This window comes from Marmota monax, unplaced genomic scaffold (assembly GCF_021218885.2).
Source record: "Marmota monax isolate L192 unplaced genomic scaffold, Marmota_monax_Labrador192_F-V1.1 WCK01_AAM20220418_F8-fsc00014, whole genome shotgun sequence".
NCBI lineage: Eukaryota > Metazoa > Chordata > Mammalia > Rodentia > Sciuridae > Marmota > Marmota monax.
The window spans coordinates 24,030,821-24,055,901 of record NW_026695222.1 but is presented as its reverse complement, the minus strand read 5'-3'; the positions used below and the strand labels follow the sequence as shown (position 1 = coordinate 24,055,901).

Genomic DNA, 25,081 nt, shown 5'->3' with positions numbered 1-25,081 from the left:
AGAGTGTCCCTTCCTACCCAGCTCCCCTGGGATGGTGATGCTGATGGTTCCCAGGCCACACTTTGAGCAGCTGGCGAAATCCACCCCCCCAAATAAAAGCTTGATCCTGGCTTGCAAACACTTAAAACCCTTCATGGATTCCCTAGCACTCTCGGGGGAAAGACGAAACCTTACTGTGTCCCACAGGCCCCTCATGATCTATTTTGCACCTGACTCTGTAGTCCATACCCTCCCACACTCTTTCCCCCTTATTTATGAATTCGCTAATTTATTTATCTACCATTTTGAAGCAAAACCAGCATCCCACCCCAGACTGGAATACTACCAATAACTTGAGCAGCCCTTTGTGCTCCACTCCTGAGATAGTGTTCTTCTAATATTTATGTTTATCTTTCCTTTGCTTTATATTTTTCCTTACTGATGAGTGTATCTAAATATGCATATTTTGGGTCTTGCTCTTATTTATTCTAAAAATTGCACCATAGTGTGTGTAGTTTTCGGGATTTTTTTTTTTTAACTCACATTATCTATCAGTAGATGTCTGTTTTTCTCTTGCTTTTGTTTTGTTTTTTAAACAGGGATTTGCCTAGACTAGCCTCCAACTTGCAATCCTCCTGCCTCAGACTCCAGACTCACTGGAGTCATAGGTGAGCTCAACCACACCCAGCTACCAGATGCCCCTGGTGGGGTCTGTGGCTGAAATGCATTCAGTTTCACTGCTGTAAAGGAGGCCACGGTGTGGATATTTCCAGTTGATTTGCTCATCCTCCTGTGAATGGGCCTTAGGGTGCCTCCATTACAGTCAGTGAGGGTGTGAACGTTTGGTACAGGTCTCTGTCTGGGCAGGTTTCTCCGGGTAATTGCTCAGACTTACTGTGTCCTGGTCCCCTGGGGTCTCCAGCCACCCTGGGTTTTCTTTCATCCCCGACGCCCTGGAGGCTTCTCCACCGTGACCCCTCCATTGGAGCTCTCTAATCACACAGTTCTGTCCAGAGATTCTGCAGCGAGCTTGGATCTAGCACGTAGACCCAAGCCTCCAAGGCTTCCGAAGCTCACCGGTCCCCTCACCCCACCGACCCCCCCAACCTGGCCGCCTCTAGCTGTGGCCTGCACACAGTAGGCGCCCAGGCAGCAGCGGAAGTGTGGATTATTGTTGGAGGCGCCGGGAAGGAGGCAGAGCCCGGCTAGGCGGCTGCCACCGAGCCCACAAGTGGCTCTGCAGGAGTTTTCGGGTCGGTGACAGCCCACCAGAACGCGGGGTCCGGAATACCAGGAAATGCGCGGGCGCGGCGGCGGTGAGGCAGGGGCTCCGGGGAGGAGCGGGGCAGGGTGGGGCGGGGCCTGGGAGCGGGCGGGGCGGGGCCGGGCCCGGTAAAGAGCAGCGTGGCGGGCAGCGGCTGTGAGGGCCACCGGGAAGGGGACCTGCCACTGAGCCAGAGGAAACCCACCGGCCTTCGGCGGAAGGAGCAGCGCCGGGACGCACGCTTGGCACCATGACCCAGAGGCCCACCTTCGACAAGCCCAAAGTGAGCGCGGGCCGGGGCTCCGGGTTCGGGTCTGGCTCCCGATCTGTCCCGGGGTTTAGGGGGCCCAGCCGCAGGCGTGCTCACCCCACAAGCACCCCGGAGCTCTTGCGGGAGCTTTCTTTCCTAGGATCAAGTCTCGGCTCGCCTCCGGGTGTTCAATGGGCGGCAATGAGGCAGGGAGCGTCCAGGACCCGCGGGCGTCCCTGGCCCGCCTGCGGTTCTGCTTCTGCCCCTGACTTGTTCTCTGGTCTCAGCCTCCCCGTCTGCCAAATGCGCGTCTCGCGTCGCAGCACTGAGCAGCTGTGTGAACGTAGGCAGGGGCTTGGCGTCTCTGAATCTCAGCGTTATCGAAGTCCTGAGGTCTATGTCTGTAGGCACCTAGCTTTGAGCCAGGGCGCACTGAGGATCAAAGCAGCAGTGAACTTTATAATGGCTTTCCCCGCGCCAAGGAGCCCAGGTTTGTGGATGCCCCCATGGGATGAACCCTGAGCCCAGCCAGGAAGGGGAGGGAAGCGAGCGCGGCGCGCCCCTTCCTATGCTGAGGCCAAGGGACTGAGGAACCTGGGCTTCGGGCTGCAGTAGGATTCACTGGGGCCAGGACAGGGCCCCTGGCCCCAAGGGAGAGCCCCTGCTCTCTCCGCCCACCAGTTGTGGGGTCTTTGTGGCGTCTTGTGAACAGCGGGGAGTCAGGGTGGGTCCAAGTCCACTTGGCCTGCTTTGCAGCCCTACAGATTCTGTATGGGGAGGGGCGGGTCCCAGGAGTCCACCAAGTCCTGCGAATCAGCCAATAGGGTGTTGAGACTGAGAGGCCTGGGGACCTAGTCAACTGCAGCTGGTCTCAACTTATCCAAGAGAGGACAGCTGATATCACAAAAATTTTAGTGAGAATCATGGGGGACAGTGTGGGGAGACAGGAGCAGGCAGGCCTGGACCCCATTATTGATGCCCCCACCACAGAGAAAATGCTCCGCTACACCCTGTCAGAAGTAAGGAGTGTCGGGACAGCCCTACTGCCCCAACCCAGGCCTCCATAGCGTCTTGTCTTGAAGCCCCAGCCCATCATTGCTGCTCATCAGTGCCTTTTGCCTTTGAAAGCATTTATTTTTTATTTTTAAAATGTTTATGCTTTAGATTCCCTCTACCCTTGGGCTTCGAACCACCATACCCTGATGTGAATCTAAGGCAATAAGGGTGAAGCCCCTCAATTGGGTGTGAAATGGAAATTATGGAGCCAATAACAGGTGACACTTCTATAGTGTTTGGTATGTGCACCAATTTGACTCTGGTCATACTTTTGTATCAGTCCTATAGGGAGGCCTCATACTGTGGTTCACTGTTCTGGAGTGTCATCCAGTCTCCTCATCTGATTCCTACTGGCAGGTCATTTCTTCCCTCTGAGCCTCAGTTTCCACATCTGGGGAATAGGGCACCATTTGCTTGCATGGGTGTCTGGATGCTTGAGAGTAAAGATGGCATGTCACCTGCCATGTCTAATATATGACAGATCTTGTATCATTGAGCTGGCAGGAGGGTAGGGAAGGAGCTGCTGTGACTGGGCCTTCCTGTGGGTGATCAGATAATAAGTATGACCACTCGTTATCACAGGAGACACTTACCGGGGGCTGGTTTTTCTGTGCCAAGCACCAGCCTAAACACAGTAACTACAAGAATTTATTGGATACTGGCAATGACCCTGTGAAGCAGCCAGACTCATCCCCATTTAGAGATGAAGAACAGGCACAGAGAACTTAACTAGGCCCGAGTTCAAAGCAGCTGAGTTGAGATTTGAGACCAGGGAAGGTGGCTTTGAAATTCTGTGTGCCTAACCACCTCTCCTGAGCTCTGTTTGTGGGAGCCTTGGGGATGGGGATGCTGGTATCTAGGTGCAGACATCTGGGAGAGGGGCATTTGCTGGGTTCTTTAGCTTCTCAAACCTGTCACTCGCTGGGGCCCAGGACCTGGCCAGCTTTAGGAGAGCAGCATGGGTGATACTTTTCAAACTTCATGTGCACCCAAATCAACTGGCTTTGAGTGTTTGCATATTTGGACTCTTGTTGGGACGTCTGCCTCTGGTCTACAGACACCTGTAAGAAGCAAGGCCCTCGGATGTGGCTATCCCATTTGATAATCATTCCAACAAATGCTTCCCAAGAACTTTCTGGGCACTGGAGAAGGAGGCGAGGGTGTAGATGTATGTCCCTTATCACTCTTTGTTCCCAGGAAGCAGGGCTAGAAAATCCTGTGGTCCTCAGGTGTTATTTGTCCTGGAGGGCAGGCCTGACCACACACCATTTCTGTAATTATAACAATGGCTGTCCTGTGAGTGGCCTTGGGTACCCTCTGGCAATTTTTCCTCAGAATTCTGGATGACCAACAAGGCAGATGTCTTCATCCCCATTTATAGATGAAGAAACTGAGACCTATAGAGATGAGGGAACTTGCCCAAGGCTACACAAAATCTGAGCACCTTGAAGCTATAGACTGGCATGAAGCGCCCAGGCTGCGGAGGGGCTATGCTATCTCTTCCCCATGCAGAGGGATTGGGACTACCTGAAGCACCAGTGTGCTTTTTCTTTCACACACTTAAGTATCTACTCAGTATCAGGCACAGTTCTAACTGCTTTGCATATGTTAACTCATTACATGCTCACATAGCCTTACATATGAGGAAACTGACTCAGAGAGGGGAGGAACTTGCCAAAGTCACACAGCCAGAAAGCAGCAAAGCTAGATTTGAACCCAGATGGACCTAAAATCCAAGTGAATGCTATTAACTGTTTTCTGTTTTGCTACATTGTCATCCCCACTTTGTAGGTGCGGGGGGTGGGGTGGAAGGAGGAAGGAGGGTGTGGGCAGAGAAATTAGAATCAGGGTGGCAACTTGGCCTTGCACTTGAGATACACCAGGGTTGAATACCTGCCTCACCATTACATCCTCAGATAGGCAAGTCCTGAACCTCAGCTACTTCTTCCATAAAGTGGATTGAAAAATACCAATGTCTTTCTGGGCTTGGGAGCACATACCTGTAATCTGGCTTTAGGAGGCTGAGGCAGGAGGAACATAAGTTTGGGGCCAGCCTGGGCAAGTTAGTTGATCCCCAGTACCAAAAACAAAAACAACAACAACAACAAAAGCAAACAAACAAAAAATCCAAAACACAATGTCCTGGGGTTCTTGGGGAAAACTGAGGTGCCAGTGTTTCTTCTGCAGTGATTGGCAGGCCCTCGGGTGTGTGTGTCCTAGCTGTAGGGTCTTTAGAAAGCCTCCCCACCCACAGAATGGCACTCCTTTGTGACCCTGTGAAAAAGCCTCTGATTGCTCTTGTCTTGGTTCTCAGTGCCTTTCAGTAACCAGAGCCACCTGTCAGAACAAAAAGGCCACCAGGACAGCCAGCCTACTATGGGGATGGTTGCTGGGAGGAGAATGAAGGAGACTGGGTTTCATTAAAGCCTTTTGTTTGACAGAAAAGGACAAGGACTGGAGAGGGGAATTGACCTGTGGGTACACAGGGAGGCAAGGAGGCCAGCCAGCCTCATGATTCCACCTCCAACCTCAGCATGGTGTGGTGGGGGAGCTGGGAGGACTTGTCCTCCCGCCCAGGCATTCTGAGATGATTTCTATCTTGCCCCTCTCAGGATGCTTGGGTGGGAGGACAAGTTGGGGAAGGTGACAGTATGGTCTGACCTTAGACCACAGTGGTATGGGGGAGCCCAAGGTGAAGTTTGATGGTGCTGAGGGAGGTTTACCCTCACCCCTAAGTGCACCAAGGTCCCAGAGCAGCTGTGGGGGCAGATAGCCACTGTGGTTTTGGTGCCTGTAATCTGGCTTTAGGAGCTGAGGGAGGTAGAAGAGCTGAGGATTTGATCTTGAGCCCTAGACAGGGCCTGGGTTGCCCAGGTCTGAGTCCTGATCTCCCATTTATTAGCGAGGGAATTTGAATAAGCTACTTCACCGTGCCTCCGTTTTCCCCGTAAGATGGGAATTTTACCCACATGCATCTCACAAACCTCAAGCCTGGGCTCAGCATGGACGCCAGGGCTAGCTGCTGTTGATTAGTGAGCAGCAGCAGCAGCTGCAGCCTAGTTGTGAGTCGTGCTGCTTGACTTTCCCATGGTATACCCAGCCCTGGCCTCGCAGGGTGCGGGGGGCTTGTTGCAGCAGTGAAAACTTTTGGATTTAGGGTCAAAACAATTTCTGGCCGTGGTATCCATTAGTCTCTGACACTCATCAGTCTTATGTTGATCTCTCTGAGGCTCAGTCTGGTCACCGAAAAAGTGGGAGTAACTGGGTCATTTCTAGGCTATGGCCCCACATAGTTTCCCTTAAGCAGAAAGCACATCTTGCCATCTGGGAAACCTCTGGGGAGGCTCACGGCAGCAACAGAGAGCTCAGCCAGGCTGCAAGGGACTGCTCGGCCAGCACCTTCTACTCTGTATCTAGCAGCTGCAGAAGCCCAAAGTGGGCTGAGCATGAAGGGCTTCCTGGAGGAGGCAGGGCTGAAACTGTGTGTGGACCCAGGGCTGCTGTCTCCTGAACTGCCCCCCCAAAAAAAAAATTCAGTTGAGAGACCATGGGGGCATGAGGCACTGACCCCTGGCACCACCCAGCTTGTTGTCAAGAACAGAGTTGGGAAGAAAGGGCTTGTAGCTGGCAGTCGGCACCTGGGGCTCATCTAGGTTCTGGCTGCAGTGCTGAGGTCCCCAGGGCTGGTCAGGCCCTGACTGGATTCTTTGCCAGGCCCAAGGTGGGAAGTCAGTCCCTTCCTTACAGCAGAGAGAGGACCCAGCATTGCAGACGTGGCACAGGGGAGGAGATGGCAATCACTGGTTCATTTGAGCATGTTCTGTAGAGCCAGGTGCTGTGCCAGCACTGAGGGTACAGCAAGACGACACAGACAAGGTCCCTGCCACGGAGGGGGTGGGGAGACAGATGTGTTATATAAATGAGCCAAAGATCAGCGGATGAGAACAAGACAGAGTTGTTTTGGGGTAGGGGGAGGGCTCAGAGCCAAGGAGAAGGAGAAGACATCTGATTGTGGCCCGAACTTCTGACCCTGTGGTTGTCAGGAGCCTGAGTCAGACCTGGGAGTATCTGGGCAAGGGGTCCAAGACCTGGGTCCTCACTCTGGCTCTGCCATTGACAACTGGTGGCCTAGGGTGATGCAGGGTGGGAATGCTCCTCCCTGGGCCTCACCTGGCTGGCTCGCATGTCTTGAGACAGACATAGTAAGCATCTGCTGCTAACTGAGGCTGCTTTTCTCTGAGCTGAAGCTACACCTCAGCCCAGGGAAGGTTTCCTGGGCCAGCTGTGGTGAGTGCAGAGGAAGGAGACAGATGTGTTATATAAATAAGCCAAAGGACAGCAGATGAGAACAAGAAAGGAGGGTGAGATTGCTCCCCAGAGAGGTCAGGAGGCCAGGCACAGGCTTGGCAGGAGGGCCAGGGAGGGGCTGAGGCCTGTGGGTGGGACTCCAGCTCAGAGGCAGGAGGAGTTGGGTTCCAACCTTGCTCTACCATCATCAATCAGTTTGACCCTGGGAAGGCCACTGTGGTCTCCAAGCTGAGCTTGGCCATCACCACGCTGAACATTGTCAGTTGCTGTACCCGTGTGAAGAGAGCCCTGGCTCTCTCTTGCATTGACATTTAAACACTTTTCCCAGAAGTCATCTCACAGATCCTTCATGCCACCCACAAGGGGGCAAACGGTGTCCCCTTTCCTGTTCACTGCCTGAGTTCCCTGCTCTCAGAGGCTCTGAGGAAGTAGCCCAACTCCCTGTGGTGGCAGGAGCCCCATCTGGGTGGTCCTGCCTGGCAACATCCCCTGTCCCATGACCCCCTTCTCTGAAGCTGAGCTTCAGTTCCTCCACCCGCCCCATTTTCTCTTGCTGTGTGGAGTTTGCAGTGCTGTTCCCTGTGCCTGGAATGATCTTCCTGCCCCTCCCTCTCCTGTGTGGCCTCACTGGCTCCTCTGCATCCTTCAGCATACTGCAGCTAGAGGCCTGCTTTCCTGGGAGGCCACCACTGGCCTCCAGCTGGGCTCAGTTCTTTGGCCTGTTGCTCTCCATTTAGGGCTATGTTTGTATTTCCTGAGGGCCATCTTGGTTTGACCTGTACATTTATCCATGTGACATTTGCCTGACCCCTGTCCCCTGTACTAGAAGGCATGTGCCATGGGATCCCCTCCCCCAGCCTCATTTCTCAGCAGCCTCTTACAGCTCTCATTTCTCAGCCTCCATCATCCCCACCAACGTTTAGGGCCAAGTTCAAAGAAAACAAACTTCTCTTGAACCCACATCCACCTCCTGCCCTCTCGCAGGCCATTTGTTTCCCATTCAGGGATAAAATTTATGAAATAGTCAAAAATTTCTCCATTTTCTCACTCCCCCCTCCCTGTTCAGTATGGATTTGGCCCCTGCTTAGGCCTCTCTAGGGCACTTATTCTCAACTTGACTGCATGTTCAAAAAAAAAAAAAAGGAGTAGATCTTTAAAGAAAGTAGGGCTGGGGTGTAGCTCAAAGGTTCAGCACTTAACTAGCAGGTGGAGGAGACCTGGGTTCAGTCTGCAGCTGAGCCTTTTGTTCACTTACACACACACACACACACACACAAGCTAGGCCTGCGCCCACCCCCAGGATAGTGATATGAGTGATCTAGGGCTCGAGCATTTGTGACTTTCTAATGGTCCCCTGGTGCTCCTAATGGGTTGAAACTACTCCAGGGTCTCCAGTGTCTACATTCTTAAACCAAGGGGTGTTTTTCTGCCCGCATACCCTTGACTTCTGGGAAGGCCTGGCTGTATGTGTTTCCTGTAACAAATTACCACATATCAGGAAGCCTAAAACCACAGAAATTTATTCCCTTATAGTTCTAGAGGCCAGAAATCCAAAATCAGGGTGGCAGCGGGGCTATTCACCCTCTGAGGACTCAGGGGAAGGGGTCCCATTCTGTCTTTTCCAGCCTCCGACAGCACCAAGTACCCTGGGCTTGGCACTGGTCTCTGGCTTGGTGATCACAGTGCTACTTCCTGTGGGGTGCATATCTCTGCCTCTGTGATAAGGACACAAGGTTGTGTCAGGGCCCACCAGGTTATCCAGAGAAAGTACTTTCTCTCAAGATTTTTGATAGTCCCATATTCTGCCATATAAGGTCCTATTTTACAGGTTCTGGGGATTGGGCTATAGACAGCTTTAGGGGAGTCAGCATCGAGAGCCCACTATGCTGACCTGGTGGGCACTGCTCCCCTTGACGTCCGATGGCCAGGCCCTGCTGCTCATCAGGCAACTCTGTCCCTCCCACTTCTGCCTCCCTGGCTCAGCCCTGGAGTGCTGGCCTGTCAAGGCCTGGGCCTAGGCCCAAGCCTCTCCTTCCTTAACGTGCTGTCTCTGACTGCAGCTGCAGGTGCCATCTCCCGCCTGGGTCTCAGAGCGCCTTCTGACCCTGGTATCACTCTGTCTGTGAGACAGTTGACATCAGGTGACCTCCCTTCCCTGAGCCTCTGCTTTCTCAAATGTCTCAAAGGTGACTCTGGCTGAACCAAGCCAGCCCTGCCACTCTCCCCACGTCCCGTCCCCATCCTTAGGATCTGGCTGTCTTCCAGGGCTCTCTGCTTTAGGCTGTGGGAATCACCACCCACCCAAGCCTACTCTGAAGTGTTTGTTTCCTTTGATAGCTTTCTGTCCCCATTTTCCCCTGTCTACCTCATGACAGGGGGTACAAGCCTCTCTGTCACCCTCTCCCTCTGGCCAGCTTTGAGCCCTGCATGGCTTCTCCATGGCCTCAGGAGAAAGCCCAGCTCCCTGTGGCTGCAGAGCCTGCCTGGCTGGTCCTGCCCTGCAGTACCCCTCTCCCAGGACCTCCTTCTCTGAACCTGACCTTCAGTTCCTCCATACATCCCATTTTCTCTTGTTCTGTCTGCCCAGAATGTTCTTCCTGCCTTCCTCCCCACTCTTGCCTAGTTAGCTCCCCCGGGTGGAGCTTAGGGCCTGTTTCCCTGGGAGGCCATCACTGCTGGCCTCCAGCTGGGCTCAGTTCAGAATATGGAACTATCTTGCAGGATTTATGCTTGTGTTTCCTGAGGGGCCATCTTGGTTTGAGACTGCACATGTATCCACGTGACATTGGTTTGATACCTGTGTCCCTTGCTGGACCGCATGTGACACAGGAACAAGACTTCATCCCTTTTGCTTTGGTCTGCACCCCTAGCACCCAGCAATGCTACATAATTTTTATTAATTGATTGATTTTTCTGTTCTGGGGTGCTCTACAACCCAGCTGCATCCCCAGCCCTTTTTAATTTTTTTTTTTTTTTTGAGACAGGGTCTTTCTCCGTTGCCCAGGCTGGCCTGGGACTGTGATCCTCTTGCCTCAGCCTCCTGAGTTGTTGGGACTCCAGGTGTGGGCCATCTAACCTGGCACTGTTTTTTAGTGAAAGGTGGCGGTGGACTCATGTTTACCTTTTGCTGTGTGTCGCTGTGTGTCAGGTGCTCCAGGTGCATTAATGTGGTTGACCTCATGAAGCCTTAGGAGGAAGGTATAATGTTCTTCCCATTTGAAAGATGAGGTTATGGAGATGCAGAGAGTGGTGACTTTCTTCAGGTCACATGGGAAGTGAATGGAGAAGCCAGGATGCCAGCTGTCACTGCGTGATGCTCTCAGAATAGTATAACTGCCTCTGTTATATCTTCCCCATAGCCTTATGAGGGTTAAGGATAAGAAAGTAGAGATTCAGAGAGGGGAGGATACTTGCTCTAGGTCACACAGCTGCTTGGCAGATCTCTGGGCTACAGGGTCATAATGCTGAGTGTGCTTTAGCCAGGGGTGGGAATTAAATTATTTGGTCAGGGACCCAACAGCTAACTTGACTCCAAGTCTGGGTGTGAGGACTGCTGTTCCTCACCAGGTGGAAGACCTCAGGAGAGATCTGAGCACCCTGAGGTCCTGCCTTAGGAGACTTGGCATCTCTGGTCCTTGCCAGTCCTGTGGGCCCCAGCCAAGTCTCCTCTGTAAGGGCCAGCTCCCTAGTTGCTGCTCTTCCTCACCAAGGCACCTCACTTTCTTATCTGGGCCTCCAAGTTCCAGAGGTGATCCTTTTCTGGTGGAGATGTCAGTGGGGATTTTTTTTTTCTTCTTCTTCTCTGGCCTGGGAAGTTTTCTCTCTGACCTGGAATAGGCAAAGTCCCTTAGCCCACGGTCTCCCGGCACCTTCCATGCCTCTTACCAGCTCACAGTGAATGCCCTGGTTGAAAGGCAGGGGCTGTTCCCCTGGGGCCATACCTAAGTGCCACAATGTCTTTTATAAGTCCTTACAATTTTTCTTAGACAAGGCGGTGTCAAGTCCCATTGTTTTTGAATTGAGGAAACTGAGGCTTAGGAGATATCAAGCACCTTGTCTGAGGTCCCACAGCCAGAGATGGAGCAGCACTAGGTGTAAAGCCAGATGGGTGGTCTCCAAGCCCCTGCTGGCTTGTGTCTTGGCTTTGTGTACAAGATGTGAGATGAGACTGAGTCCATGGGGAGTGATCGCCAAGACCACCAAGTATCCAGTACCCTACCTAGAGTACTAGAAAGACCTCGTGCTGCTGAATATCAATCCCCCAACTTGGAGCCTGAACTTTTAAATGTGTTACAGGTTCTCACTGTGGTATCTGTAGTCCTTAGCCCTCTCTGCTGAACTTGGATTTGGTTTAGTGAGGTGGCTGAGAGTAGGAGCTATCTGAGAGGTGGCTGGGGCTCAAGGGTTCCCACTGGCTGGCCTTGTGGTTAAGAGCACAATCTTGGGAACTGGCTCTGCCATTGCCTGGCTGGGGTTAGGAGTAGGGCCCTGGGTCAGATGCCTGTTGACATTGCTTGCTCCATGGCCTCAGACAAGAAATTTAACCTCTCTGAACCTCAGTGTCCTCAATTGTGAAAGAGAGATAGCAGCTGAGCCCACCCCATGGTGAGGGTTAATTCAAAGCATGTGGTCAGTCAGTGTCCAGGCAGTGGTGGCCAGTGGTCCTCATGGTTGATGTTAACAACCCCTGAAAGTTTATTCAGGCACCCATGGGTGTTTCCCTCTCTCTTCCCTCTGCCCCTTGCAGGTAGAACTGCATGTCCACCTGGATGGAGCCATCAAGCCTGAAACCATCTTATACTACGGCAGGTAAGTCCATAGCCAGGAGCTGCCTCCCCAGAGGTTGAGGGAGTCCACGGCTCCTCAAAATTTCCTAGAAAAGTCCAGGGTCACTGCTTTTTATGGATCCTTGTGGTAATCAAGCCAGCCCATGGGCAGAAGAAGGTGGTCTGTGGAGACATTTTCTCTCTGTGCACTTGGCCTCTATGGGTTAAGGTCAGGTAGGGCCTCCTTCTGGAGCTGTCTGGGAGATGCCCCCATCCCGCCACTCCTCTCTGCATCCTTCACCTGTTTGCTGCCCACTCACTGTTTGGAGCTGGAAGGACTCAGTTCTCCCCCATGATCTTCAAAAGTTCAGCTCTGGATCTAAACTTGCACGTTCTATCCTGTAAACTAGAATCCTCTCAGGTGTCCAGTCACCTGCCCCTCAGGAGAGAACTAGTGGCCCTTGAGAGTTTGTCCCTGACTCGGGAGCACCTCTTCCACCTCCCCAAGACTGTTCTGGTGAGCCGCTTCCTCCACCTTGGTGTTCTTCCGGTGACCCTTTGCCTGGGAGGCTGCTGGTGTGATTTCCTCAGCTGTGTAACACGGGCACACTGGCATTGCTGGTGCTCCACCCACTCCTCAGCGCTCTGCCTCATCCTCTCGTGAGGTGGGTACTCTGGTGCCCCACTTCATAGGTGAGGACACAGAGCCATGGCAAGTGCAATAGCTTGACTGGTAAACTCAGGGCAGAGGTTTGAGTAGGAGGTGGACCCCAATCCATGTCCCCCACCATTAAACATGCAGCTGGAGGTTTTGGAGAGGTAGCACAGGAAAATCCACTTAGCTCAGGGCCTCCCACCCATAAACAGCTCAGGACGATTGTGTTATCAATCAGCACCTCATGGCTGCAGCGAGTGGAGTGAATCTTGGGCTTATTTCTGCCTGCCCTTTGCCAACTTGGCGCTGCCAACTATTGCCACAGAGCCCCAGAGGGGTCCTCGGTGAGACAATGAGGTTGAATCTAATCACCACTGTGAAGGGGTCAGAGAGCGCTCATTAGCGAAAGCATGAAGGCCAGAGTGCAGGGGCAGGGTGGTGGGGAAACGGAGGGAGGAGTCAGTATGGCGGCTGATCTGATTTCCCGTGTCTCCTGCCACTGCCACCTCTGTGGACCCGGAGAGAGGGTGGGCAGGTGCCAGCTGGAGTTTGGCCTGGAGTCAGCAGACAGGGGCCTGGATGTGGTTGTGGAGTTGGCAGGGCTGGAAGGGGGAGCCACTGGCCTGTGGCCTGCAGATCCAACCCATGGTGTCTCCTGTCTCGGTGACTCTCTTCTCACCCTTTCTTCTTCCTTCAGCTCTGGCCTCCTTCCGTCTTCTCCAGGGGCCTCTTTCACCTCTTCTCAGTCTCCTTCACGACCTGTCAGCTTTCTCCAAAGCACCACTCCGAACCTGGCCACTCTCTCTTCCTGTTGCTGTCTCTGTCTCTCTCTTGTCCCTTTTATCTTAAAAGTGGGGAAACTGAAGCTTAGGTTATTCCCTTGGCCCTGGGAATAACCTCCCAACTGTGTACAGATGCCTCCAGTGTCCACTCTGGCCTCCCCATCTCCTGGTCAAGGCCACCATCAAAGTCATTGTCTTCACACAGTCTGACGGCTCGTTCACCCACAGGCTCTGTAGGGGCCAGTAACTGGACATGGACCTATGGAGGTGACCTTGGGGCAAGCTGGCCAGCAGTGGGAGACTGGACACTGGGGGTTATCATAGGGTGCCAGGCATCTGTCCTCTATATACCAGGACCACACAGAGTCACCTTGTCCCTTACAGTAAACAGCCATAGATGGCTGACTGGCAGGCTGGTGGGCACCCACCTGACCTGGACAGTGCCTACTGGGTCCCCATAGGGAACTAAGGCTACCAGATAGGAAGGGGCATATTCACAGGGGCTTGGAGAATAGGCAGTTGTAAGAATAGGCATCTTCAGTGCTAGTGACGCAAATGTGATAGGCAAGCACTCTACCACCGAGCCACCTCCCCAGTCCCTTGAGGTCCCTTGAAAAAAAAAATCTTATTTCAAGGATGCAGCATCTTCTCAACTCCCTAAGGACATTCCCTCTAGATTTTTTTGTATGTCCTCTTCTCTGCTTTGTTCCCTGAGTGACTTTTATCTGCTCTTGTTTTCTCTCTCGTGTTGGAAGCATTTCCTTGGTTGTCACTTTTCTCTCTCTCTCTCTCTCTCTCTCTCTCTTTCTCTCTCTCTCTCTCTCTCCCTCTCCCTTTTTTCTTAAAAGTGGGGAAACTGAAGCCTAGGATGAGCCCTGTGCCAGGGTCCGGGTGGGACAGGAGAAGGAGGCAGGAGCACGTGCAGAAGGAGGCGGCCCTGAGCTGGCACCACCTTCCCATAGTCACAGGGGGGCAGGGACACCATTGGGTAAAGGGGGCTCTGAGCAACAGGGGTATTCTCAGCAGGTTGCCAAGATCCAGCCTGTGCCAGGAGCTGGGGGAAGGAGGGGACAGAGCTCTACACTGGATGGCCAGCTCATTGAGACCTTCTACCTCAGGAGCTGCCACACACCCCCTCCTAGTGTGCTAGACCAGGCAGGCCACTCTGATGTGCCATCCAGGAGGAGGGTGGAAGGGGAAGTCCTGCCCCAATTCCTGCCTCAGGCATTGTGAGGCTGCAGTTATTGCCCCTGATAACCCCTGCCTGGGCACAGGACCAGCTGGCTCTAGTCACTCCTGGGGCTTGGGAAGAAGTCCTGGGCTGGTCCTGGCACTTGCAGATGCTGGCCCAGCAGGGACGAGGAAGGTATGTGACATGGAGACTTCAACCCCTGCTTGTCACTCTTGAGATCTGCTGACTTCCCCTGGCTTAGGGCCAGAAGGTCTGGGAAGAATTCCAGTCCTGATTCTCTAGGGGCTGGACCTCGGTTTTCCCATCTGTCTGAGGGAAGGAGTTGGATGGAGAGTCCCTGGGTTTCCTGCTAGGCTCCGAGTGGAGTGTTCCATCCCACCCCGTCAGGCCTGGCTGGATCCTCCACCCTCACTGTCTTCTTCTCAGGAAGCGAGGGATCGCCCTCCCAGCTAACACGGCAGAGGAGCTGCAGAACATCATTGGCATGGACAAGCCCCTGTCTCTGCCAGAGTTCTTGAGCAAGTTTGACTACTACATGCCTGCTATCGCGTGAGTCAGCCCAACCCACGGGACCCAGGGCAGTGTGCATCTCTGTGCCTAGCACCAGGTCTAGCCCTCAGCCTCTGGGAACCACAGAGGGGCCTTTTGGACACATCTCTCCAATGTCTTTGGGCCTTGGTTGTCCCTTCTGAAAAGTGGATGTGATGAATGGAAATGCCTGCAATGTCTACAAAAAAGTGGCAGAATATGGGAGTTAAGAACGCTGATGCTAATCTCAGACTCTGGGGTGGAGTAACAGCAATATTGGGCAGTTACCTTCTTTGGGCCTCAGTTTTCCCATGTGTATAATAGGGCTGGCATTTGGAAGGGACCCAGCACTGTCCTCAGCAAATCCTTCTCACTTGGAAGATTGGAAGATAATTACTCCCTCTGTAGACACCAGGCACTGGGGCCTGTGTAGTGTAGCTCTCATTGCTTCCTTTTTCTTTTTTTGCAGAACTAGTGGTAGAACCCAGAGGCACTCTATCACTGAGCTACATTCCCAACCTTTTATAAATTTTGAGTCAGGATGTCACTGAATTGCCCAGGCTGATCTTGAACTTGTGATTTTCCTGCCTCAGTCTCCTGCGTAGCTGGGACCACAGGCGTGTGCCACTGTGCCTGACTTGCTTCCATTCTTAACAGCAGAAATCTCTTAGGCAAAGAAGAGTATAATACATGTACAGCTTACAGAATTGGGTTTGACTTTGTAAGTTGTCAGTAGTCCTGCAAGGTAAACATGGCCCTCATTTGCAGAGGCTCTGGGTGGTGAAGGAGCTTGTCAGGACCACAGAACTGGCCAGGGAGAAGCTCCAATTCTCACCCTGGTCATGCCTCAATCTTCATTCTGGTCATGCCTCAGACCTCCTGGCCCGAGGAGAGGGCCCCACAGCAGGCAAGGATCTGCCTTAGTACTCAGTCCTGTAGACTCAGGAGACAAGAGACAGGGTGGGGTGGTCTGGGGAAGCTTCCTAAAGGTGGAAGGGTGGCCATCTGTGAGGGACACAGGTGTGGGACATCATGCTAGATTTGAGGAAAGTATTGCAAGATGGGCCAGAGAGGAGGGTGTGTGAGGTGGCCCAGGGGCTGCTGAGAGACAAGACGGAGCGCAGAATCCAGGGAAGGCCGAGGTGGGCCCAGGCTGCTGACTCCTTGCTGGAAGCCTCTGGGCTCAGTGTTGAAGGTACCTCTGCCCTCGCCCATGGCCTGGTGAGCAGACATGCAGGGACATGTGTCTCTTCTCCCCACAATACCCCTATGCCGACCACACAGGTGCACAAGCAGAGCTCCGGCCCACACTGTGGTGCCTCATGAGGCCACCATCTCCCATGCCACTGGGCAGCTCCCATCTCACTAGACAGAAGAGGCCCAAGTACCTGGAGGCCTGAGTTGGGCAGACTGTTAGATACCATCTGTCCAGAGCTGCATGGTCCCTGAAAGTCTGTCCTCCCTGACCCCATGCCACCACCACAGATGACAGACAGAGAGCCCCATCTGGACCCTATCTAGACCCAGGGAAACAGGTCCAGAGAAGACATGGGGTCAAAGGCCAGCATGCCATGAATCCAGGGCTTCTCTCCTCAGTTCAGGGCCTTGTGTTGTGAGGCGGAGGCTGGCTTCCGGGGCCTGGGTTCAGGGAGGGGTTTGAGGCTCCTTTTTGCCTGTCTTGAATCAATGAGTCGGTGGGGACATTATTAAGCCATGAAAAGGGTCCAGAGGTGGGCATGGGACAGTGCCAGAGAAGTCTCATTGACCCTTTCACATCTAAGCCCCTTCCCTGCCCCAGTTCCCTGTCTTCTGTGTCCTTTGGAGTAAAAGCCAAGGGCCCCCTGTCAAGGGCACAGCCTGTGTGCTCTGGATCCTTACCTCCTGACCCTCACCCCACCACGTCCCCTGTTTAGTCCTCCCCTGTCCTTGGACACCAGGCACACTGTGACCTGGGACTTCTGCCCTTGCTGATCCCTCTGCCTAGAACTCAACCTTCTTCACATCTCAGCTCTGATGTCCCTTTCTCAGTGAGGCCTTCCCTGACTACAGTCTTGAGAGTCACAGTGGCCTTTTCTGCTTTCTTGGTGTCTGTAGAACTGGCAGCCGTGGGGCCTACTGCGCATCACACCCTTGCTGGCCGGCCTCTTGCTGGATAGCGGCCTCTATGGGACAGGGACCTCCCCTCCTGCCCACAGCACACCCAGGGCCTAGGACCATGTGGCCACAGTGCTGGGACTCAACACCCTCTTGGGGAACGAATGAGTGACAGCTGTGGGGAGGGGCAGTGGCCAGGTGTGTGGGGGCGAGCGAGCAGCCTCCTCCCTAGGGCAGGTCTGAGGCCCAGGGCCCTGGCCTGTCCCCGGAGGAGCCAGCTTCCTGCCTCCTCTGCCTTCAGGACCCCTCCTCCCAGGCAGGGCACACCTTCCCATCTGGGCTCTCAGGCCCTGACCTTCCCTTAGTAACCCTTATGTTCCACTCTTTTTGGTGAAAACTTCCAGGTAGGCACAGTTCTCTGGCGTTTGGTCAATGCTCACGAAGGCCCTTGCAGGTGGGTTTATGCCTCACTTCTGGAGCCAATACTCGGCAGCAGCCACCAAAATACTTTTAGCACTTGTGGGCTCTGCTCCAAGCACTGGCCTAGGTATGATATTGATATTGAGCTCATCTGTCTTCATGATAACTTTTGATGTGTCAGAGAGGGTGACTAACCAGAGTCACACAGCAGATAAGTCCATGACCAATTCTCAGGCTCCTGTAGCTTATGGAGACTAGATTCTAGTAGGGGAGACAGGAGTGGCTTCTAAAAGCCATGTGATAAATAATCTCAAGTGTGATAAGGCCTGTGGAGAAAAATGAAGCCAAGGGGAGGGGTGAAGATTGACAGAGGACCCTCCTATAAGCTGGTGGTCAGGGAAGGCCACTCAGGCCAGGATGCTGTAAAAGGAGGGAAAAATTACAGGATGGGCCAGGGCAGGGGACTTGCCCTCTGGTGGAGGGGTCTGCTACCCAAAGGCCTGAAGTGGAAATGACCAAGTTTGACTGCCCTTGGCCAGAAAGAAGATCTGGTGGCCTCAGAGAATGGGTGAGAAGGAAGACGCTGGGAAGCCTGGCAAGAGCCAATCGTACCTGTGGCCTGGGTGTGAATTTGAAGTTCACTCAGGAGACGGAAGCCACCTTGGTGGAGGAGAGGAGCAATATGCTTTGGTTCCCTTTTTGTCTTTGTGGTGCTGGGAATGGACCTTGGGCCTGGGGGAAGGTAGGCAGGTGTTCCACCCCTGAGCTGCACCCAAGCCCCGGCTCCATTTTCAAAAGCTTGCTCCAGAGGCTGTGTGGAGAGTGGGGTGCAAGGTAAGCATGGAGACAGGCCAGCCAGCAGCCACGGGTGAAACCAGGGTAGGCGTGGCTTGGAAGTAGAGCTGCAGGTCTGGGATCCTACCCAGCAGACGCCCAGAGCTTGCAGCTGGGGAATGAGGGATTGGGGGCCAGAAAAGGTTGGGGTCAGCTTCATTTGTTCCTGGAGCTCCCAAGGGGCTGGTCCCAACCCTGTTCTTCCCTTCCCAGAGGCTCCAGAGAAGCCATCAAAAGAATTGCCTATGAGTTTGTGGAGATGAAGGCCAAAGAGGGCGTGGTGTATGTGGAGGTGCGCTACAGCCCACACCTGCTGGCCAACTCCAAAGTGGAACCAATTCCCTGGAACCAGGCTGAGTGAGTGACAGCCCTGGAGTGGGGGGGGGGGGGCTGGGCTGAGGGTGTCTATGCCACCAATCTGAGGTCAGAGGGCAGGACCACTGGGAGCTCCTGAACTTGATCTTGGTCTTGATCCATGGCCTCATGAAGATGGGCTTAACGTGGCCATAGAGATATGGTCCCCCTCCCTCACCTGGAGGTTCATGATTTACTCTGGACAAAAGTGTTGGCTGTGTCTCACGCCCATGGCTCTGGATGCAGGCCTGCTGTCAGGGCAGGCTAACCCACTTAGCCAGCAGCTCTAAGGGTCCTGCTCAGTCCCCTAGTAGGAATGAGTCTGGCCTGTTCTTCCCCCACACTGGGCCCCCGGGGATTTAGAGTGACATCATCAAGCCCGCTTGCCCCACCTTCAGAGCCTCGATTCTGATCCCCGTGGAAGGCAGTAATCCCCAGGCTGAGCTTCGTCATGCTCTATTTCCATCCAGAGGTGGAGAGGGGTGGCCCGCACCCCCACACCGGGATCTAGAAGTGCCCAGACTGCTCTAAGAAGGCTGGCAGGGGGTGCTGGGGCTCAGGGTCATCTCTGTGAGTCTTTCCTCAGAGGAAGTGGGCAGTGGGGGAGACTCCCCACCCCTCGGTAGGGGCTATCCCAGGCCTTCCCTCTGCCTCAGGCTATCACTACTCCTTTCCACACAGAGGGGACCTCACCCCAGATGAAGTGGTGGACATAGTGGGCCAGGGCCTGAAGGAGGGGGAGCAAGACTTCGGGGTCAAGGTGCGATCCATCCTGTGCTGCATGCGCCACCAGCCCAGTGAGTACCATCAGTGCCTGCCCAGCTGCCCACCTGACCCTGGCCCCAACCTTCTGCTTGGCCATGGGGCCGTACATGGCCTCCTCTGTGCCCCTACCCCATGGTATCCCATGAGCACATCAGCAGGGTCCTGGAGCTCCCAAAGGCTCCAGAGGCCTCCTAGGCTGGCTCCGAACTTCCTGGTGACACCCTCCTCCCCAGGAAGACCAGACCTTGACAATTATATGACCTGCAGAAAGCTCAAAACCAGAGGAGCCTGAACAATTGAAAATAAACAGCCCATAGTTCTCCCATGAGACCCTGTGGGCCCAGCCTCATCCTGTCCAGGCCACAGAACCCTTGCATGGGCCTGATTTCTGGGATTGCTGAGAGGACACCCTTGTCCCTGAACCTGATCAAATCTTTAGGGCTTTAGCTTCTTGGAGCAGAGCCCCATCGTGTGCCCTTAGGCAGGCAGGTCACATCACCTCCCTGGGCCTCAGTGACATGTTATCACAAGAGGATCATGCTCGTCTCATCCCTCCACTGTAAGAATCTGTGGGAACAAAGCCAAGGGTCAGTGCCAACCTGCAGGGCCCACCCTGGGCAGCGATTCACATGCCTTGTCTCTAGCCCTTGCAGCAGCTCTGAGGTGGGACTACCGTGGTTTATTCCCATCTGACAGATGGGAAACCGAGGCAGAGAAAGGCGAAGCCTCTTGGCCCCTCAGGAAGGCACAAAGCCCTGAGTTAAATCCAGAACTGTGTGGTTCTGAAGCTTGTGTTCATTTATTCTTTGTCAACATAACAAAACGACGACAGGCTGAGGGTAACTCATGCATTCGTGGTATGGCTGGCAATACCAGTGTGAGTTGCATTGGAGATACAATGTTAAGCTCTGTGTCATCCCCTTTAATTGGGGGGACTGATTGGCATTGAGTGGGGGAACAGCTCAGACTCTGTCCTTGGTACTTTATACATGGCCTCGGCAAAGCCTCACCAGGCCCCTGTGCAGAGGTGGTGGGTTCTCTGGGAAGGGAGGAGTCCGAGGCGCGGAGCAGTGCAATTTGACAAAGGCCATGTGGTTGACTCAGCAGCCAGGATTTGAGACAAGACACTGGGATCTTCGTCCTGTGCTAGCCTCCGATGGGTGCATAGGACAGCAGGTAGGAGGGCTGAGGGATCCCGCTCCACCATGCTGCTGATGGAGCCCTGGTGGGCGTCTCGCCACAGACTGGTCCCTGGAAGTGGTGGAGCTGTGTAAGAAGTACCAGCATCATACTGTGGTGGCCATCGACCTGGCTGGTGATGAGACCATCAAAGGAAGCAGCTACTTCCCGGGGCATGTGGAGGCCTACGAGGTGGGCCCGTGGAAGGGGAGGCTGGCCCTGGGTGAGCTTGTAGGAAGAACTCACACAGATGGGGAGTGTGGGGCCTGCTGCATCCCTAAATGTGTCTTGGCTGGGCTGGGGGCTTGGGATTGGGTATAAAGCAAAGTCCTATGTAGCACTGAAATCTTGTGTTTAAACCTGCATCTGCCTATGATTTGCTGTGTGACTTTGGGGCAAGACTGTCTCTTCTCTGAGTCACTGTTTCCTTGGTTCACACTTGCTGGTTGGCCTTTGTCCTGCTACTTAGCTCTTCTGAGCTTGTTTCCCCTTGGTAAGTTGGGTGTTATAATACTATGACTCTCAGATGGTTTATACAAACCATTTCAAACAGTTCCCGACACATGGTAACTGTGGAAGAACTGAGAGCCACAAGCACTTAGATGGTGATTGGGGGAATCAAGACCAGGCTGCCCAGTGCTGTAGAAGCAGCCAAGCCTGGTGGTGGGGACAGTTCAACCTGCCCATACTCAAACCCAAAGTGCAGCGAAGGGTGGGCCTGTGGGCCACCCCTGACTGGCTCTTCCCCTTCCAGGAGGCGGTAAGGAGCGGCATCCACCGCACCGTCCATGCCGGAGAGGTGGGCTCTGCAGAGGTGGTCCGAGAGGTGAGAGCCACTGGCCCTGGAGTGGCCCTTGTTCCCTGCCTCCCGCCACCCTCTCTCCCTACTCAGCTCCATCTGCTGCTCCACAGGCTGTGGACACACTCAAGACCGAGAGGCTGGGACATGGCTACCACACCCTGGAGGATGAGGCCCTCTACAACAGGCTGCGGCAGGAAAACATGCACTTTGAGGTGAGGGGGCCAGCAGGTAGGGGGAACCGGCCTTGGCTGTCCCACCCCCTCCTGGACAGAGCAATAGAAAGCCAGGAGAGTAGGTCTGGGGTTGTGGCTCAGTGGTGGAATGCTTGCCTAGCATGTGTGGGGCACTGGGTTCGATCCTCAGCACCACATTAAAAAATTTTTAAATAAAGTTCTTTAAAAAAATGCAAAACAGTGGTTTAAAAAGAAAGAAAGAAAGAAAGAAAGAAAGCCAGGAGGGTCTCAAGAGCTGAGGAGCAGACTAGCCGGCAGGAGCGGCCAGTGGGTGTTCCAGTGCTAGGCATGGAGGGTTTGTAGGGCTCAGCCACACGGAGACCAGCAAGAATGGTGACCCTGGCCACCCCAGGGTGCAGGGACAGGGTGGCACAGCCTGGGGCTGCCTGCCAGCCACGAACCTGCTCTTGCAGGTCTGCCCCTGGTCTAGCTACCTCACAGGCGCCTGGAATCCAAACACGGAGCACGCAGTCATTCGGTGAGGTCTAGTCCTGGGATCCATTTGATTTTGTTCCTGGGAAGCCAAGGATGGGAAGGCAGTGCAGGGCTGGGGACCGGCCCACGCTGTGGGATCCCTTTGGGAAGCAGCTTAGCTGTCCTTACCTTCCACACGGGGAACCTGGAACTCAGATGTGCTAGAACTTGGCTGAGGTCACCCACCTACCCTCTGGCAGAGCTGGGGCCCATAGCTCCCCCAGTCATGGCAGAAAACGCACAACCTGGAGGAAAACTTCCACTCTCTTCTTCCTGGGCCTCCAAGGTCAGTCTTGCCTGTGTACGCTGCTCCTGGGGCCTCGGGGTGCTCTTGGTTCCACTTTCCCTGCTCTCAGGCCAAAGCCCTTCTGTCCTGTGACTGAGTGCTGGCAAGTGGTGTCAGAGATCCAAGCTGCCTTCCCTTGAGGAGGATGAGGACAGCCATAACTCAGAGTGACTATGGCGGCCAGTGCTGGCCTGCCTGCCACGCTTAGTGAAGGGAAGGAGTGTGTGATGGCGAGGGTCCCCAGCTGGCCCTGGGAATCTGGAGTCGAGATGCCCCAGTAGGGGCTTCCCGGGGCATGTGGGCAGACAGCCCGCAGGCTACGAAGGCTCAGGAGCCATCTGCACAGTCATGGTGCCTAAAGGGGAAGCAAAGACACCAGGAGATCGTGGAGCCAGAGGCTAGGAGAGAACCCAGGAGGATTCAAGGGGCAGGAAGAAGACACAGGTAGATGGAAAACCAAAAGTGTCAACAAAAATCTAGGGAAAGCACTTCAAGTAGTATCAAATTCTGCTACAAAAGGGGGTCTGGGTTGTGGCTCAGCGGTACGGCACTCGCCTAGCACCTGCGAGGTTCAATCCTCAGCACCACATAAAAAAATAAATAAAACAAAGGTATTAAAAAACTAAAAACTAAAAAAGAAGTCAAATAAGGGAACAGCTAGGAAAACTCCATTACATTTAATAAGGCAGGGGTCAGGTCAGGGATGCTGCCAACAGGGGAGTGGAGGGAGGGGACTGAGGACTGGTTGGGGAAGGGTGTGGAGCACCGTCCCTGAGCATGGGCAGGAGGATGGTGGCTGGAGGGCCACTGCTTTCTCAGCGCCCCAGCCCCCACTCTCCCTGCTCTCCCATCAGGCCCTTCCTCTGCCTGGCTGGACTGATGGGATACATTAGGGTCTAAAGTTGCTAGTTAGGTGGCTTTGGACAAAGTCCCCTGAGCTCTGTGATGTGTTTCCTACTCTACCAGAATATGCTCCTTCAGGTCTAAGGCTGTGACGATCAGTGGGGGCTGGGAACCAATATGCAGGGACCATTCACAGGAGAGTGAGGAGGCTCTTCTCCCTCCCTCACCCCAGGTTCAAGAACGACCAGGCCAACTACTCACTCAACTCAGATGACCCGCTCATCTTCAAGTCCACCCTGGACACTGACTACCACATGACCAAACGGGACATGGGCTTCACCGAGGAGGATTTTAAGCGACTGGTGAGTGGTTGTGAGCTGTCACTCTTGCCCTGGGCCTCAGGGCTTTGTAAGGCCTGCAGGTCATGTCCAGGGCTTGGGACCCCCCAGGGGGTGGGAGTGGGTTTGTTGATGGGAGTCCACCATAAGCCAAGCCTACTGCCAGCTGCCTTCTGCAGAGGGACACCTTGGTGGTGGAGTCTTGGGTTTAGCCTCTGCTTGGGCCGAGCATCTTCAAAGATTCCCTTCCCCAGAATGGTGTGCCTAGCTGTAGAAATGTGTTCTTAGATCCCAGGCTGAGCCCGGGATCTGGGGACGTGATGCCATTACTCCCTGCAAGGGTCTCTGGCCCCACACTTCCAAGGATCTCCCAGTCTCCAACCTTCTCCGCACATCCTGTATCATGTAGTGCCACTTTAAGAACACTCTGCTCTGCCACTTGCTGCCATGTGACCCTGGACAAGCCCTTCCCCTGAGCTTCCCTGCCCATGCTCTAAGGAGGATGGATTACCAGTAGGTTGCCAAGGGCTCCCTTCCTTGCTGTCTGGTTCTATATGGTCTGTCACCCTGGCCCTTCTAGAACATCAATGCAGCGAAGTCCAGTTTCCTCCCAGAGGATGAGAAGAAGGAGCTCCTTGACCAGCTCTACAGAGCCTACAAGATGCTGCCACCTGCCTCTGGTATGCTCCTATCTGGGCAACTGCCTTACCCTAGCTCTACAACTTTCTGTGACTTCTACTAAGAACCCTTCTTCTCTCGGGCAATAAAAAGAATGGGCAATGAGTGCCTGGCTCCTGGGCCAGGGTTGGTGACAGCTTCAACTGATGGGTTTATTTCTGTAGAGCCAGCCCAAGGGCAGACTTGTGAAGGCCAGTCCCAAACTCCAGGCATCTCTAAGGCTGTCTAAAGCCAAAGCCCAGGAGTTTTGGACCAGATCCTGGCTCATTCTGCTCCCTCCTTCCTGTGGCCTTGGAAAGGCATCTACTTATTCTCTTTGCCATCTAAAGAAGGGAGCTCCTTCCTGGTTTTGGAGTTCTCTGAGTTTTACAGTATCCAGGGACTGTGAGTGTTGGCCTGATCTTTCTGCTTCTCTGACCTGACCAGCAGGGCAGAACCCCTGAAGACAGCATGGCCCGCTCTCCAAGCCCTCACCCTGTGGATGGAGTCTTCACAACTCTGGGATCAAGCAACTTTCTTACCTGTAATCCTTCCAGGAAGACGGATTTTAAAGCTACTGATGCTCTCAAGCCTGTATAAACATAGAACTCGGCATGGATGCATCTCTCTTCTGATTATGTGCCTTGGCCAGGGGCCAGGGCCCTTGCCAATGGCATGGATGATTCTGAAACCCTCCCCCTAAGGCAATATTTCCTGAAAATCTGGTGCTCAATAAAGCAGCTGGTGTCTGATATCACACAGCCTGTGGTGTGTGCTGCTGTGGTCTCGGGCGGGTGACCTGATAGTAGGAATGAAAGGAATTCCTGGGACAAGCAGCAGGGCCCAAGGGCCTCATAGAGGCCTCAAATGGGAAGCTGGGGCATCCAGTGCAGGAGCCCAGGTTCTTCCTCCAGAATACACAAGGCTCCCACACTCCCACTCTACTCTAGGATTCAAGGGGAACCATGCTTTCAGGTTCTTGAAGCCGGGAATGGGGTGAAAGAGGGTGAGGCAGAGGAGGA

The 25,081-nt window shown here is 54.0% G+C and overlaps 1 protein-coding gene across 5 annotated transcripts; it reads left to right on the top strand.

Moving 5' to 3' along the window:
• The first annotated feature begins 1,367 nt into the window (after positions 1 to 1,367).
• Ada (adenosine deaminase) lies at positions 1,368 to 24,816 on the top strand. Of its 5 annotated transcripts, none has more exons than XM_046432948.1 (12): positions 1,368 to 1,526; positions 11,605 to 11,666; positions 14,679 to 14,801; positions 18,342 to 18,485; positions 19,164 to 19,279; positions 20,491 to 20,618; positions 21,181 to 21,252; positions 21,339 to 21,440; positions 21,875 to 21,939; positions 23,297 to 23,426; positions 23,983 to 24,082; positions 24,510 to 24,816. In XM_046432948.1, the coding sequence occupies exons 1-12, from the start codon at positions 1,494 to 1,496 to the stop codon at positions 24,521 to 24,523; spliced, it is 1,089 nt and encodes a 362-aa protein (XP_046288904.1). In that variant the 5' UTR covers positions 1,368 to 1,493; the 3' UTR covers positions 24,524 to 24,816. The 5 variants fall into 5 exon arrangements, with proteins under 5 accessions (XP_046288904.1, XP_046288903.1, XP_058431600.1 ...); XM_046432947.1 differs by having other exon boundaries at positions 24,507 to 24,816; XM_058575617.1 differs by lacking the exon at positions 24,510 to 24,816 and having other exon boundaries at positions 23,983 to 24,495.
• The last annotated feature ends 265 nt before the right edge of the window (positions 24,817 to 25,081 follow it).

What these genes read in the sequence shown, in the direction of transcription:
- Ada (XM_058575616.1), top strand. Translation starts at nt 1,494, where the DNA reads ATGACCCAGAGGCCCACCTTCGACAAGCCCAAA. An exon ending in CCACCTTCGACAAGCCCAAA is followed by an intron (nt 1,527 to 11,604) that starts GTGAGCGCGGGC and finishes TGCCCCTTGCAG; the next exon opens with GTAGAACTGCATGTCCACCT. An exon ending in ACGGAGCACGCAGTCATTCG is followed by an intron (nt 21,940 to 23,296) that starts GTGAGGTCTAGT and finishes CCCTCACCCCAG; the next exon opens with GTTCAAGAACGACCAGGCCA.